The sequence below is a fragment of the Typopeltis vanoorti genome, chromosome 3 (genome assembly GCF_054136105.1).
Source record: "Typopeltis vanoorti isolate ZY-2024b chromosome 3, IOZ_Tvanoo_1.0, whole genome shotgun sequence".
Taxonomy (NCBI): domain Eukaryota; kingdom Metazoa; phylum Arthropoda; class Arachnida; order Uropygi; family Thelyphonidae; genus Typopeltis; species Typopeltis vanoorti.
Genome location: NC_143551.1, coordinates 69,400,726 through 69,417,070, shown reverse-complemented (window position 1 = coordinate 69,417,070; position 16,345 = coordinate 69,400,726). Strand labels below are relative to the sequence as shown.

Sequence of the window (16,345 nt, the reverse complement as noted above, 5' to 3'; positions counted from 1 at the left end):
AGGAAGTCCGGCTTAAAACAAGTTCCATGATTACCCTCGAGGTTGAATGAAACTTTTTCAAGCAACTTCATGTTATTAACATAAGTGGGGGTTCTACAACGATAATAAACATATCGTAACCAATAAAAATTATTTTAAAATATATGTATTTTTTTGATATTAAGCTCCTATTATTTGTTCATAATAAAAAGAAGAAAGAAGCATATGTATTTTCTTATCTTAAATATTAAAATGCTAGACTTCTTGTGGTAATATCTGCAAAGGATTCTGATTCCACTAAATCAATTCATAGAAAAATTGTACAAAAGCTGTTAGACTTATGTGGTAATATCTGCAATGGACTCTGGTCCCACGTAATCAATTCATAGAAAAAAAAATGTAAAGCTATATTACAAAATTTAGTTGAAATTCTGTAAAAATTCTAATTGTGTAGAAATTCCATTGAAATTGTAAAACCCTATTTTGTGCAATACGCAGTATAATCATCTGTCCATCCGCACTCTATAACCTTTGACTTTCTTTTTTTTAAGTGTTGCTGCTCTACAGGAAAATTCTCCATAAAGTTTATCTTCAAAGGTCAGTTTATATTCATTTCGAATTGTTGTTAGCAAAATGCAACACGGAACTTGATTTTCCTGTACGTCTCCGCTCTTTGTCCCTTCCGCTGACACTAGAACAGAAATCGTTTTAAGTTGCTCTAGCGTGTTACAAGTTCTTAGAAGCGGATTTGCGTGTATTTAGTGTTCCCTGCCAGGAAATATGTTCTGCTGATAAACCCAAGTTGTGAAATCTCGTCTGCTTCTGTCTTAAAGCTCGCACTTGCGGTAGCTAGCAACAACTGTACTACTGGAAATACTCAGAGAAGGATGACTGAATTTTTTTGCAAAGGTAATGAATATTTTTTTCTTTCTTTCAGTCAAAAGCTGATATACTTTTGACTGAAAAACAGAAATGTTTATTGTCGTTTAACTGTATTTGTGTATTATATACACTGTAAAGAGTTCCGCTTATTTTAGGAATAAAATGTATTTGTGAATTTATTTATTAATTATTAGACTGAATCATTTTTAATATATTCATTTTGGTATACGATAAATTATATCTTTATACAAATCCATACAATTAAAACATAATCAGTCTGAAATTTAATGTTTTATTATTTTTATTTTTCTACAAGATTCTATAGATATTAGACATTTCTTATTTCTGGCAGTGTCATTTTATTTTGGGGCTCATCTAAAAAGAATTACACAATGAAGATTCTATTAAAAAATCCACGAGTTTCTAGTGATTTTTGACATACACGAATACACTTAATATATATTGTGTGTTCTTATATATATATATATATAACAAATACAAGTGGTAAGTCTTAATTGCCTTCCGGCCGGAACTGGAAGTAAAACATGTCGGTGTATCGGAACATAAAAACGCCAATGAGCACTCTCCACTGCTCATTACATTTCGTGTTAATTCCGGTATAACCTTTAAAAAAAAAAAAATAAATAAATAAAAATAAAGATTACAAAACAAAACAGTCTTTTGCATTTATGTGTGTGTGCATTTTACAGTATCATGACCTTATAATGCTTTAAATACCTTAGAATACAGTTACCTTAATTTTTTGTAACTTAATCGAGTTTCTTATCATTATGAAATCATTAATAATCAAAAATGTGTTTGTTTGTTCATTGCTCAGCGGCTTTGCATTAAACGTTCATCAAGAATTTTAATCTCTTTAAAATCTTTTCGGCAGTGTTAGGTTGTCGTTGTGTACTGTTTAAGATTACGTCAAAGTGACTTTTAAGGCCTTTGACCCCATGTATCATGTCCGCTAATTGCGCTTGTTTCTCCCACCAGTTTGTGTGATACTTTGCCTAACCAGTTTTTCCCCCCATTTCCTCTTGCAATCTCTTATGAGATCGCCTAACCACCCAACTTCAGTTGAAATAGTTATTTAAATTCGTTTTTATTGGTGATTTTAATGCGAATTTTATCAACGAAAGGTGGTATCACTATAACGCATTATTACTATGTATGTTAATACGGGGGGAAGGGGTGCTTAAAGATTAGGTAATCTGGGAAGAAATCCTGCTCTGAGAACCATAGTACTTTTTTAAAGCCCTTTAATTTTTCCCCCTTTCCAGTAAGCAGAGTGGTAATACTGTAATTATACCGCTAACAAAAGTCATATAATCACCTAAAGATATTCACAAACATTTATGCTACACTAGGATTCGAACCCGCAGCCTGTTGGAGGGAGAGCTGAGATGCTACCACTCAAGCCAACAAGCTAGCATTTAGAAACACGTTTATTAAATTTTATTACATCTCTTTCTGTTATTTTATTATATTATTTTTTAAATACTTAACTTGAAATTTAAAGATGTAAATTCGCTATTTTAAAGGACTTAAAAAAGGCTCTTCCTTCTTTCCGAGATACTCGATAAATCCATCTGTTGCTATATTTTATTATTATTATTATTGGTGTGTTTGTGTGTGTGTGTGTGTGTGTGTGTGTGTGTGTGTGTCAGCAAGATATTATATAACAAATGGTAGCGTTTCATAATAACTATCGTTTGTATTCATTGATAGCAAGTGTATATAAACAGCACTCGTTGGCACATTTGGTAGTCAATATAAAAACTTGTTGGGTGAACTGCCACCGGAAACTTGTTGGGTGAACTGCCACGTTGTTACTGTTATTTGAGATTACGGCACAGGAAATTAAAGTCTATGAGATTAGTATAATTATGTCTATAATTGCCTATATTCAGGCTGGCTTGTCTGAAAAGCTCGAATTTCTGGGAGGAAAAATACCGCACCTCCAGATGGGATAATGCATAGCACAAACCTTTCCCAACCAGTTTGTCTGTTCTGGAAGAAAAGGGGAATGAGAATCAGAATTCGAATCCGGATCTTTCTAACGCGCGGACATATAGCACTCTTTCGACTTCGCTATGGTGATGCTACGATTAAGAAATATTTTAAAAAAGTTCTTCTCAAGGGGTTCAAGTTAATTTCCAGATATTTTCAACTAAGAATAGCTGATTTCGGTACAGAAGAATGGGATTTTGTGGAGAAACTCCGTTTTGCACGCAGTGACTGTAAATGTGCACAGTACTAAACAGTACTGGTTTAGAGTACTGTTTCCAACCGACAGATAAAACTCGTACCACAATGATATGATAAAACGAAATGGGGATACTTGAGTGTATTTATATAAGATGAATTATTTTGCTTATTAAGCTATGTCATCAAACATATATTTTAAAAGGATATTTATGAAAAGTAACCTCTCGTTTCAATGGGATGTCTGTGACAAAATGTAATTCTCTGAATTGTGTGAAGCAAGTTTGCTTATCCTGTGAGTTCTATTTGGAGGAAATAGCTTGCAAAATCCAGATAGATAGCTATTATTTCGAGTCGAAGTTTTAGTAACGGGGTGAATTTATGGACAGATATTTACAAAATCAGCCGGTATCTACAAAGCCAGATATTTAGGGGGGGACAAAAAAAAACAGATAAAACAGATATTTAACACCAGACAAATATATAATAAACTATTATTGACTAAAATTCTGTATTAGTTATTCTAGATATTAGTCTTGAAAGAAGGAATGAGCGATTTATGATAGAAAAATGGGCCATTGACATGACATTGTAAAACCTTCATACAAAAAATGCTTCTATAGACGAAAATTCTTTCCGCGTTTATTTAAATATTAAACAATTTTGATGTTTTATTTGAATATTTAAAGAATATAAATATTTTAGGACTTTTCTTGAGGTGGAGTTTCTAGAAAAGCTAAGAAACAAAAACATGGTTTTAGTGAACAGCCTCAAAATATCATTACACAAATATCAGTGTTTCCCAACGTTTTTTGGATCATGCTCCACCTCAACGCCTCAAAGATTTTGATCCCCCCCCCCCCAGCATAATAGTCAGCCAAGTTCTGAAAAAGTATAATATAAATATGTACTTTAAATAAAAAAGGAACATACGTAAAACTGTTTTAAATTTGACTTTCTTCAATGAATCTAAATTTTATATTACACTTTGTATAAAACATAAATCGAACTGAACTCGGGAAAATAAAATTCAAGTTAATGCGATCCTTGAGCTTGATGTCTGCTGCAAAGAGTTTTTATTTGAGGTAATAAGTTAGTCATTTTCAATCTCAAATCCCCATGGTTTGTGATATCCAGATGATTTATTTTTTCAGTAGCAAGTCTCCGCACGGTTAGCCTAGTGGCTAACCATTCCGAGGACACACACGATTACAGTCAGGAATACTGACCCAGCCATAGGTCTGATTCGTCAGCCTATGCCGGTTACGGAGCCGGATAAAAGTTGGGGGGACTAGATGGTACCGTGAACTTCCGTAAAGAGGGGCAACGCTGTATCATCACACAGAATTTATTTATTTATTTAGTAGCAAGTCATTTACAGCACTAAAGCCACATTCAACTAAATATGACGGCGGGAAGGGCAACAGTATTTTTTTTTTGCAAAACTAGTTGAATTTCGGTATTTCGTTTCTGTCTCGTCAGAAAGCCATGCCATTGTTCATTTTATGTTAAATAAATTTCTAATAGACTCATCATTTTGCTTTTCTGAGAGTTCTTCTTGATACTGTATTTATGTTGACTGCTGTACTAGTGATGTCAGCTTTTTTTCTCGGAAAGTCAGGGTTGCAACATCGACAATTTATCGCCGACAATGGTGATTTTTTTTAGTATATCGGTGATGAAGTGACGAATGCAACGTCATTTTCTAATTGCCCCCCAAAATATTCAAACCCCCCCCCCCTGTGCGGCGTATGCCCCACGTTGGGAAACACTGCTGTAGGGACTGATTTAGAATGTAGTTTGAGTGAGAGCGATGGAAATTTTTGAAGGGAAGCAATTGAGAGAAAAAAAAAGAAGGATTTTAACATTTCTTAATTTGCAACCAGTGGCGGCCAGTGAAAATTTTAAGTGTGGGTGCTGCATATACAAAATAAAAAAAATAAGATGATGTATATCATATATTTTTTCCTAATCAGTAACCAATATATAAAAAAAAAAAAATCAGCTAACGCCTTTTTATTCCCGTATATGGGAGTAGGCGAGGCCATTTAGCCCTATCTAACTTTGGAGACTGAGTGGGCAGTTCAATCTCCACTGGTACCCAATCAGAGATAGATGGCCCAAGGCTATCACTAATTAAGCGGTACCCAGTGAAGAGAGACGGCTCAAATGTGCCGCCATCTCGTGGTCCCTAACACAATATATTTAATGTCTGAAATAATGTGGGTTCTACGGTCGATTTTCTTGAGTTTACAGGACGAAAAACCCGAGTTTCCGGGAGGAAAAACTCGCTTGCCCGTGATCGACTAACTCGGGAACCTGTCGAAAAAAGGCTTAGAAAAATTTCCTCTAGTCGCCGACTAGACTCGAAACCAAGTCTTCCTTCGTGCGGCCAAGCGCCGTGGTGTGCAAACGCCACATCCACTGAGCTACACAGGCTCGTAACCAATTTATTAATAAGTAAATTTACATTTAAAAAATTTTTGCTTTATTAAAAATATTATTTGAAAATAATATTTTAATATTGTATATTAAATTTAATATTAACAAAATTTTTAATAATATTTTGCGCGCAAGCATACAATTTATCTGTAGCGACACTGCTCAACGAGCAGTGTCGGATCACTTGTTACATGCAATGAGAAGCAAAAACGAATATCGGCGATTCTAGCCGCAGCTGACCGAATGTGATAATTCCCACACTGCCTTAGATCGCAGTGCATTTGTTTCGTAATCTAAAGCTTTAATCGAACAATTCCAATTATTAACTATTCACTCAATGTCGGAACATAAGCTGTAACCTTTAACATGTTGTCTTGCATTTATATAATGTTGTAAGCATTGTTATTATTTATAAACACAAACAAAATTTAATTTTGTCGTTTTTCCTTGGGGCTACTGCAGTGTTGCAGTGCTTACGTACAAGCCGCCACTGTTTGTAACTGTAAACTACTTTAATGTATCGTTAATAACATTTACAGTTTTTCATTATGATATATTTTAAAAAATATAATAGATGTCATTTTTGTTATGATTTTTATTATTTTTCTTTTTTTTTTTTTTTTTTGAGAGAGAGACTCCTAGATCAGCCGCATTTTTCATTATGAAAAAACTTAACAAGTTACTGAAGTATATAACCGAAGACTTAAATTTTAAAACTTGGCATCAAAATGACGCTTTACAAAACACGAAAAGAAAATACACCACCATCACCATAACAGTTTTATTTTTCTTTTGATGACTATTAACTAAAATATTTGCAATAATGGATTCATAAAATTCCTTCACTCTTTTCTCCTAAGCTTAAGCTTCTGGTGAAGGAACATATCCTAACAATTACCAACTTAGAACTACTGTATTTAGTAATATTATAGTTTGTATTTAGATTCCCGGTAAAGAATGGTTTTTGAATAAAGGTGCTTTGAGGGAATATCAAATTATCAACTTACCTTGAAACCTGGACGGTGTATAGCGTATATTTCTCTATCTTTCTTTGAAATAGAAATACAAAAAGGGGTATGTTTTCAATATTAACTGATATTTTGTTTGAATAGCTTTTTTTTTCATCTGAAAGTTATTAAGCAAACTTACTATCCCAAAGTTGGCAAGGCTTTCTCTTCGAGAACTCGTTTTTTTTTCTTTTTTTTTCTCTTTTTTTTTAATTCCTACGAAACAGGCAACATTGAGGACACACTCATTATTTAATAGACATAATACACGGGCCTCACAGCCTCAATGCTTCGGCCATCATTTAAACTAAACGCTAAACTAAAACAGAATTAGTTTTTTGTTTGTTTCAATATTAATGGTTTTCCAAAATGCGAGGGGTTGTTAGTCCTACTATACACACCATGGAAAGTTACGAAGAAACAAAATAGAAACATACTGTAACGCCTATGGGATTTAAATACATGTAGTTTTTTTCAGAACAGATGGGATGAATGAAGAAGAAGAAAAAAATAGTTTAGACTTTTACCGTGAATTGATAGTTCAATGATATACTGTGACAGGTTTATGACTGTAAATTAGACAATAAGATATAAGCTTCGCAAACTCATTTTAAGGCAGCCGAATTATACAGGGTCATCCAACAGTTGCGCACATCATAAAAAAAACTTGGATTTTTCAGTATTAATGATAAACTTTATAGAATTAAGTTGCTACAAACAAAGCTTACAATCATATCTTTACAAAGACAAAAATAAATAACATTACTAAAGCAAATGTTCAAAATGGCGGCCTCGTTCTTGAACGCAGACACGTGATCTTTTTACCAAATTGGAGGCAACTCTTCGAATCATGGGATTACTGACTGCTCTGATTGCTTCAGTGATGTTTTCACTTCATCAATTATGTGATGATTACTTTTATACACCTTACCTTTCAGGTAGTCCCATAAGAAGAAATCTGGAGATGAAAAATCTAACGACCGTGGGGGCCAAAATCCTTTAGAAATCAGCCTGTTATTACTGAAAACACTTGCAAAAATTTCATTGTTTCATTTTATGTATGTCAAGTGGCACCGTCTTGCTGGAAACAACAAACAGTTCTTCAGTCTCAAGGAGAACTACGAACCGGGTGATGATGTCTTAGTACAGTGCACTGGTTAGTGTCGCCTCAAAGAAAATCGATCCTACAATGCGACGGCGTGATATTGCACACACCCTACATTTCGATTTTCAGAGAATGCAAGGGCGGTACATGGGAAACATGAGGATTTTCCGATGACCAAATTCTGTTATTTTGGTTATTGACCTATCCACTTAGGTGTAACCACGCTTTATCACTAAAGAAAACATTGCCCAGCTCGTAAACTTTATTTATTTTTTTTTTCAACAAATGATCGAAACTACCTAATGTACACAACACGTTTTCTAAGAATCTTTGAAGATGAACGTTGCAACAAGGTCGTGTACCGCAATCACTTCAGCCTCAGTCAAAATGAAAGGTCTTTCATGCCGCTGCTTGTCGAATTTTGTGGGACAACAGAGTCGAAATACTTCTGCCGAAACTTTTCCACAACATTTCCTTGGAGCAATTCGTTACTCCTGGGAAAGTTCCATTTCGCTTTCCTCATAAACAAAACTACGCAAAGGAGGTCCAGTACCCGACACGTAACAGATAGATTACACGATAATGGCAAATAATCATCTATAGGCGAAACGAATAATTACAACTGAAACACTTGCAGCTCAGCTTTAAGTTTGATCTGTGCGACTTCGGGACCACCCTGTAGATATCAATTTGTATGAATAAATCCAGTAACGAAAGATGCATCTATAGAAAGGGTAAGCAGAGCAGAATTTCTGAGTAATGGAAAGGAAGAGAATAAGAAATAGATGGGAGGGGAAATTAGAAGTAATTGTATTAATTTTTATCTACTTTTATATATAATTTTTTATGTATAAATGCATGAGCATTGTATGCAATAGTGAGTACCTCCCACGATGAGTCTCTGATTCCATGGAGGTCAAATGTTGATGATGATGATAATAATAAATACTACGCATAAAACGGTTGCAAACCTATAACGTATTAGTACGAGATGAACAGAAAATAAGATAATCCCGAATCTCTAGCGAACCAAATATTGTCCTTCTTTTTTTTTTTTTTTTTTAAAGCCCTTTCAGGTCTCAAGTAAGGTGGTGGTCTAACACTGAGCGATAAAATTCATGTACAATCTAAAGATATTCACAAATATCCATGCCACTGTAGGATTCGAACCAAAGTCCTGTAGGTGGGTTCAAGGGTAGGAGTGCTGTAAGGTGGGAACCCAGAAGTTATTAATGATTTAAGAAGTTTAATAGAAAATTTTTGGCCATGACTGCAAACTGTGGCTAAGTTATGATACGAGTAAATTCTTTGTTCAGCGAGGGTATTAATGCTTTCTTGTGCCATAAGGGGAATTTCTGAGGCGCAGCTAAAATAATTCAAATAAATATCTAGAGATCCCGGACACGGGGAGGAATACTTAAAGTAGAACAAAGATAGAATTAGAGATTGATATAAGCTTAGTGATAAAAGTGATTCATAAAGATTTACAAAGTATTACAGCCATTACAAACAAATTGTTACAAATATTACATTCATAAACAACGTCCACCAATACATTACGAATATATTACAATGGCGCAGCAATCGACTTTTGTTACAGTGCTATCCATTTGTCCAAACAGGTCAAATTACTCTCTTAAGAATGCATGACTCCATCAAAAATTCCATGTTTCAGAGGACCTGTTTGGACAAATGGATAGCATTTGTCTATCCATTTGTGATAGCATTCTAATGTGAATCTAGCTGGATGTTTATAGAGAAAATTGCTAAGAATAAAAAAAAAATAACATTGTAACGAAAGTGCAGACATTTGTGATGAAACCTGAGATACGTATGCTTATGCAAAGAAAAAAAATTCCTAGAAAAATCTGATATTATAGAAGTCTGGATATTTTCAAACATGATCCCATCGAATTTATTATTTGGTTGGCTGTAATTACAGCAAGAGCAACTAAAGTTGTGAAAATCATTCTACAATAATTACCACTTTCTCCTGCCAGTTAACCTGTTTTGCTGAATGAAACATGCTGGTTTGCTAGAAATTCGTACTATCTTCGTATGAGATTGGCTAACTCATTATCGGTTGAAAAGCACTTCTAAAGGTTCCCAGATAGTATTCGAACCCATGTGTTTCCAATCGAAATGCAAATATCTTAACGTCATCTCGCTTACGCTACGGAGGACAGTGAAGAGAATTATACTCGTAACGTATTTAAAACAGGCTCATGCTGAAATGCTTATGATATATGTGGACAGCCTTGCAAACTAACTTGTTAAGTGAGATAAAAAAATAAATAAATAAACTTCGAATAAAAAAGAAAGTTATAGCGTGCTGTCATTTGCAATGACATTAGTTTGGTTTTGTAATAAATGTAATGGTATGACATGCATTAAGAAAGAATGCATGAAAAGACAAACCGTTAATATTATACACGCATTGCTTAGGAATTTGAAGAAACTATCAACACATTTGTAAAAAGCAGAAGATTCACACTATGTGGCGGGAGCTTACTGAATTCAAATACTTAAAACTATCTGGGACCAAAAATGGGTTGAAGACATTTGTCCATTCCGGTTATGTTGAGTTGGGTAATCTGTGAATTCAACTTCTCTCTCTCTCTCTCTCTCTCTGGTTCCACACGATCTTATTTGTATTTTTATCCAGACAGAACTGGGTATAAGTTTCACACACACACACACACACACACACACACACACACACACACACACACACAGGGCTCGATAAATTATGCAAAAACCCTACTCGCCACTCAAAAAATGCGTTTGCCAAAGAACGCCAAGTCAAGAGGAGTTCTATAAAGTGAGTAGTAGTGTTAGAATATCTTTTGGTGCAATAGAGTTTCACACTATTTCAAGCAATAATAGGATGTTAGAGTTAGGACCACGAGAAATTGTGAGTTATTTGCGTATTCTTTCTCCATTGCCTTTAAAAGTCGCCGTTATCCAGGGAATAGATTACTAAGGCGGAGACCAATTCTCCATGATTTCCAAAAGATGATTTGAGATAAATGTGCTCCGTCTACCCCCCCCCCTTTGAAAAATAAAGTTGTTGCAGAATTTATTTGTTTATTTATTTATTGTGTGTATGGGGGGGGGAGTTCTAAATAGGATTGGGTTTCTAATCCTAGGTCTAAACCAACGAATAAATGTCATGATTTGTTTGCGACTGCATTTCGGAGTTAATAAGGTTTATCTGATTGTGAAATAAATAAATACAGAGTGCATCCAATATCTATGCTCAGTGAGAAAAAAACAAAAACATTACTTTCTTTCTTTGATATTATCAAAGCTGCCTTTTCGTTTGAGAGTATGTATACCTAGTTAACCCCATAGATTAGAAATTCTACATTATTATTATTTTTATTGCATACTGCCTTCATTTCATTCCATTCTTATTAACTTCACTATAAATAATGATTCATAATTATTGTATGATTCATAATATCATAATTGCAGATGTAAGTTGCATGCTTCTAATCTCATTTACATCAAAGTGGCATCATACATCTGCAATTATGCACACTGACCTAATTTTGAGATTTGAAAATCTTGGTCATCCTATTTATAAGAGCAAAGGAATTTATACGAATATTCCGGTACATTACAATTTGATTTTTTCCAATCAAATAATCATTCCTAATTAATGCATTGCAATAACTAATTTCATTCCAATAACTAATTGTTTTTGCTTTTCTTTTTTGCTTTGCTTTCTTTTATTCTTTATCCTGCTTTTCTTTATTATCACTGAGATTTTCGGAATAAAAACGGGGAAAAAAAATTAATACCGAAAAAGAGTTTTATAAAGGATTCGAAAAAATAAATAAAAAACTTTCTAACGCCTTTTATTTCCCAAAGGGAATAGGCCGAGCTCCCTAAAGGTTTCAGAAATTATTTAACCCGATACGTGAATTATTTAATTAATTTAATTATTTAAAATTATTTCAAAAATCATTTATTGAAAAGTTATTTATATTTATTCATTATATAAACTTTAAAGATATCATATTAATGGTTTAACCCAAAACTCAAGGATCTGGAATGTATGTCAATTACTATTGGCTTTCCCAAAAACTACTTATCCTAATCATTTCCACGAAAGAATCACAAGTAGGGGACGGCGGGTTCAAGACGTAGCCTATCGTCTGACTGACCTATCTGAAAATAGGTCGATTGATAAGACCGATCAATGGTAAACAGGAAAGTGGTTGAATTTCTGTGTGAAAAATGTCAGAAAAACAAGTGTGGGTTTTCTCATCACTTCGTTTTTGTAAATTTCTAGATAATATTCAATAATAAAACAACAACTAAACAAATAATTTATTCATTAATGCATTATTAGCATTATTCATCTTCATTTGTTTCTCTGACATTTGCAAATTCATTTTAAGTTTTTATAGATCAACTTTTTTCCCCCCTTTTTTCTTTTTCAAGCCTTCAGCCTCCAATAAGCCGATGGTGCTCTCGCATCAAGCTATTAAATAAATAAAACAGCCTTTCCCGGCCCAACACGGGCCTTCCTAAATAGTTTCAGAAACATCCATGTTACCATAGAATTCGAATCCACAACTTTCGATGGCTTAATTACTCATAAAACCATGGTGCCCATTTTTGCAGTAGAAAAGAAAAATATAAATTAAGCGCATTTCCTTAGAATATTTTGAATTTTCACATCAGAAACAAACAAAATATTAACACTTTTGAAATCCTTTTTTTAAATTTAAAAATATGGTAATATGAAAAAAATATTATGCTGTACTTTAATTTAATACAATGTAAGCGCATGGAGAATGATTTGTTTTTTTCATGTGTAATTGCGAAGCACTAGGTTAATCAGCAAATCAGTTATATGTGACATCTCCAAGGTGTCCAAGGACTCATTGCTAGAGGTCACTCTACTCTACTCTACTCCGCTACACACACATCTCACCATATCTACTACTACTTAATTCTCCAAATACACACAACGACACTACTATCAACGCCATATACCTCCCACCACCAACAACGTTATTTTTTGTCTGTAAATTGGGTGTGTTCTTAAGGCCGATTTGCTACACGCGGGATGAAAAACCTGAGTTTCTGGGAAGAAAAACCTGCTACATCCGTATGAAATGGGCTAACTCACCTTCAAATTCAAAAAGCCCATATAAAAGTTCCTCTCGTCACGATGAGAATCTAACTTAGGCTTTTCCAATCAAAGGGCGCAATGTACTATTATTCTTCCAATTGTGCCGCAGATCGTCCAGCACCTGCTCCACCATCACTGCAAGATGATGAGCCTTTTGTTTTCAGTGTGGATTGAAAGTGATTAGAAGAACGCATTTATGAAATTATCTACTAACTTCAATTAAATGATCGGAAGGAAGTAATCGATTTTGTTAAAAATTTGAATTTATGTAAACAATAATCTGAACTACTTTAATCTTGTATCTAATAGTGAAACTTCCCAGTTCCAGGATCGAAAGTTTCAGAAATAAAATCTTAATTAGCGTTTTAAGCAAAGCATGGGATTTGTTACTACCGTAAGTAGACGATCATTGTAGAGCAAAGAATGTGATTCTTGAGCCGAACGACTGAAGCTGATTTGTAGATTCTTCCAAATTAAACTTAAAAGCACTATATAATAAGATACGTGGATTGTCATGAGAATATTTGTGGTTTTTTGTATAAAAAGTAATTGAATTCTATTGGGTATGTATAGTGAATTTACACATTATTGATGTTTTATTTTATGCTTGTGACAAAGCATAGCAACGATGAAATATTATGCCAAAAATATATGCCAGAAGAATATAAAGCAAGCTTCTTTTGGCTCTCAAAGAATACAATGCAACCATGATTGCCTGACAATCTCATCTCATGAAAAACGTACTTAACGCAAGGAACAAAAAAGGACGCCCATTATGGTACCTAAGTATATGATTTCACAATGGAAATTTTAAGGAATTATGTTTGTTGACCCTCAGATTAGGTACCAAGAATGAAGAATTTGAAAAGAGTCTCATAAAAATAAAAGCTCGGAAATGAAGTTAAAAATTATATACTAGTTGACCAACTTATAACCAAGTTCCACAATACGATGATGGCCATGCCAATGGAGATTCACTCTCTTCATTCATTCCTACATTTCTTTCCTGAAAACCTTAGTGCATTGAATGATGATTGAACATCATAGCAAATGAATACTGGTATCAAGGGAGACTACTGTTGGATTCATAAAAGACATTCGGGGATGTCTCTTTTGACTGTTAATATACTGCTCAAAACAAATAGGAGATATTTTGGTTTTCTTGTAAATTATAAAGTTATAAAAATCATTTACAAACGTAACACATTTATTTTAAAATATTCTTAATATACAGCAGTGTAGAACACGCAACTGCGTACAAAATCATGTTAAGACTTGTCAAAACGTATCTTAGCCGTATTAGCATGTGGGGGTATAAAAGTGGTTTGTTGCGCTCACTTTCACAGTGCATAATTATCACTTCAATTGTAAACTTGTGTCACCTACCACCCATTATTTTGTTAAAAATGGCATAGCAATGTAATATCCAGGAATCCATGGTTTGGAGAGCCATTGGTCGATTAAGCTGAACTAACGCAGCAAGTTGTCAAGCGTATCGTATATCTCAAAGCATAATTTCGCGACTTTGGAATCGCTTTCTGGAGACGAGAAATGTTCGAAATCGTCTTCATGTCATATGTTTATATGCTCGAAGACCAATGGTTTGCATCCCACTTACTGCAAATCACAAAAGAGCCCGAAGAATTTGGAACACTGCAATTGGACAAATGAGAATTGGGCTCGTGTACTTTTTAGTGATTAGTCCAGGTTCAGTCTGCAACCAGATAACTGATGTATCTTGATATGGCACGAAAGTGGAAAATAAATAATCCACAGTTTGTTCATGAAAGGACCCCCAACATCAAGGTGGGAGTTTGATATGGACTGGAATAAGTATAGGTGTCCATACTGATCTCTGTTTTATCAGAAACGGTTCCTTAACAGCCCAAAGATATTACGATGAGATTTTAGAACCTATAGTTCCATATGCTGCTGCAATTGGTCAAAAATTCATTTTTATGGATGACAATGCTCGTCCACACCGTGCAAATTTGGTACAAGAGTGTTTGAGGAAGAAGGTATTGAACGAATGGACTGGCCTGTCTGTTCACCGTATTGTAATCCAATTGAACATGCCTGGGATGGTTTAGGTAGGTGCGTTTTTGCTCGACTGGTGCCACCACAATTGCTTCAACAGCTCGAAATTGCTCTCACAATTGATCTCAGTAAATGATCTCAGACAAGTATTTACCCCCTTCTTGGAAACACTAAAAATCTGAAGAAAATCAATTTTAGAATCACACTGTTACAGACAATAATATATTGTTGAATAACATGAAATGATGCCAGTTTTTCTGTCGTCCATGGATACTTATCAAAATCAAGGAGAATTTTGGGCCAGCTGTCAGTGAGTCTAAGGGTTGGCTGCCCTGGTTTGCAAAAGATAGTTATGGCTTAATATTATTAATATTAAATCATTTACAAATGTAACACATTTATTTTAAAATATTCTTAATATACAGCAGTGTAGAACACGCAACTGCGTACAAAATCATTCTTAATAATAATATATGCTTAATAATATATGCTATAGAAACTGTGGCCCTGAGGAAAAATAACATTAGCAGGATGGAAGTAGCAGAGATGAGAATGCTTAGGTGGATGTGCAGTGTGACCAGAAAGGATCATCTGAGAAATGACTATGTCAGGGGAACAGTGAAAGTTACGAACTTAGGAGCGAAAATACAGGAGGAAAGGTTGAGATGGTTTGGTCATGTGATGAGGAGGGAGGACGAATATGTGGGAAGATGGGTCATGCAGATGGATGTGCAAGGAAGGCGGAAGCATGGGCGGCCAAAGAAAAGATGGAGGGAGCTGGTAGAAGAGGACTTGAAGATGAAGAACTTTGATGTGGTGACAGCCCAAGACAGGGAGGTGTGGAGGAGACTCATAACAAACGGTGACCCCACTTAAGTGGGAGAAGCTGCAGAAGAAGAAGTTATGGCTTAATAGCGTTTCCTATTCCCTTTGAAAATAAAGGTGCTAGAGGATTTATTTATTAAATAAATAATAAATAAATTCAATAATGCCTTTTATACCACATATAGAGTGCATGAGCCTGTTTAGTCCTAATTACTTTTTTAAGACTTAGAGGTAGCCAATCACTGATCTGGCCTACCATTTAATCGCCAAAGCTACTAAATATTTTCATATACATCTGGGAAGAATGAGTAATAGATTTAGTAATAGAATTAAAAATCAGATTTCTTGGATAAAAAGCAGCCTAGCACTATGGATACAAATGCCATTCCCATTGTGCTACAAAGGTCTCAATCTAAGAGTTTTTTTGCCAGGTTCCAGAGTTAGTTGTTCTCGGTCACGGGTAAGCAGATTTTTTCTTCCAGAAACACAGGTTTTCGTAAAGAAAACTGAAAAAAATCGACCGTCGAACCCACACTATTTCGAGACATTAAAAATATTGTGTTAGAGTTAGGGACTACGAGATGGTGGTGTTTAGTAACCTTAGCAATCTCTTCACTGTGTGCTGATTAAATGATAGCCTTGGGCCAGCTATCTTTGATTGGCTACCAGTGGAGATTGAACTGCTCACCCAGTCTCCAAAAGTTAAAT

At 34.6% G+C, this 16,345-nt stretch overlaps 1 protein-coding gene across 1 annotated transcript in view; it reads left to right on the top strand.

Moving 5' to 3' along the window:
- Nucleotides 1–606: 606 nt before the first annotated feature.
- LOC150108245 (clotting factor C-like) overlaps nucleotides 607–16,345 on the top strand; it is a 368,054-nt gene continuing 352,315 nt past the window's right edge. Inside the window, exon 1 of the mRNA XM_090415698.1 lies at nucleotides 607–888. Within this exon, the coding sequence (XP_090271824.1) occupies nucleotides 867–888 (22 nt within the window). The 5' untranslated portion in view covers nucleotides 607–866. The remainder of the gene's footprint in view (nucleotides 889–16,345) is intronic.